At 34.7% G+C, this 1,465-nt stretch overlaps 1 protein-coding gene across 1 annotated transcript in view; it reads right to left on the bottom strand.

The window, feature by feature from the left end:
- The window catches only part of LOC107722502 (zinc finger and BTB domain-containing protein 47-like), an 18,497-nt gene that overhangs the window by 7,333 nt on the left and 9,699 nt on the right, over window positions 1–1,465 (bottom strand). The window contains exon 5 of the mRNA XM_016530867.1: window positions 294–409. Within this exon, the coding sequence (XP_016386353.1) occupies window positions 294–409 (116 nt within the window). The remainder of the gene's footprint in view (window positions 1–293; window positions 410–1,465) is intronic.

Below are 1,465 nucleotides of genomic sequence, written 5' to 3'. Positions count from 1 at the left end.
TATATATATATACTGTATATATACGGTATATACTGTATAGGGAGAGATTTTCATAATCATTCAAATCAAGGTAGCAGTTACCTGTATTTTACCATTCCTTATTGTTTACCTACTGTACATCAGTGACTATATCTACTTGTAAAAGAATGACACTTAATGAGTTTGCTTAAACTATTAAAATAGCTTAAAAATAAAACATCGTTTTAATAAATGTTAATGTACTTATGTTTTTTTTTTTTATTATGAAGCAATAATGTATATTCACAGCTTCTAGTTGCTTAATTTTACCATACCTCACACTGGAAAGGCTTCTCTCCTGAATGTTGGAGAGAGTGGACCTTCAGTGACATGCTTCTTTTAAATGACTTGCCACATGTCTCACATGTAAATGGCATCTCTTTTGTGTGGGCTAAAGATGTGTAGAACAAGACAATGATTAGTCAGATAATTAAAGTTTACTGTTTAAAGTATAAGACTTAGGGCTGATACAATAAATCGATGCATCGCGAATCGAGAAATGATTCTGCATCGATTCTGAGATTTTCCGAAGGCATCGCGCGATTCTCTCTTGAATCGATTCTGAGCTTAGTTTTTAACAGCAGATGGCACTGCGTGCTTTAGAAATAGCCGAATTCTGCTTACTTCCAGTTCCTTACACACGCACCATTTGAACCTAAAATAATCATTCATAAAGTTCGAAAAGGTTGAAGCGAAGTACAAGGATGTTTACATTAAATCTGGCATCATAAAAGCCGATGTGCAAATACATTTAACCACTTACATTACTCAGCCGAAGTAATGTAAGCATTCTTCTTCGTGAGCATTTGAGTGTGCGGCTAAAAACTAGCCTAGACCGCCATCTGCTGTTAAAAACTAAGCTCAGAATCGATTTGAGAGAGAATCACGATGCATTCCGAAACTCTCAGAATCGATCCACGAATCGCGATGCATCGATTTATTGTCAAAGCCCTAAAAAGACTAGGAGTAAAGGTTTGAGAGAGGAAACTTTCATTTAATTTAATTTAACTTTAACACAACTCACCAACCATGTGCTTGCGTACATGAGCCATTGTGTAGAATTTCTTCTCACAGATCTCACAAGTGTACTTCTTCTCGGCATAGCCATGAACAATCTTATTGTGCTCATGGAGCGACCAGAGCTTCCTGAAAGCTTTTCCACAGGTTAAACACTACAAAATGAGACAAAGACCAGTAAAAACAAATCTTGTCCATTGCATTGAGTTTTTTGTGTTTGCATGGGTTTGAATGTTCCTGGGTCAATTATTTTATTGCATTATTTCTTTATCGCAATTGTCCGCAATAAAGAAAAGGAAAAATGGGTAACACTTTACAATAAGGTTGCATTTGTTAACTATATTTAATACATTAACGTTAACTAACAATAAGCAATACATTTATTACAGTAGGCTATTTATTCATCTTTGTTAACATTAGTTAAAAAAAA

This window comes from Sinocyclocheilus rhinocerous, unplaced genomic scaffold (genome assembly GCF_001515625.1).
Source record: "Sinocyclocheilus rhinocerous isolate Xijiao unplaced genomic scaffold, SAMN03320098_v1.1 scaffold541, whole genome shotgun sequence".
Classification (NCBI taxonomy): Eukaryota; Metazoa; Chordata; class Actinopteri; order Cypriniformes; family Cyprinidae; genus Sinocyclocheilus; species Sinocyclocheilus rhinocerous.
This window is presented reverse-complemented; position numbering and strand designations above follow the sequence as displayed.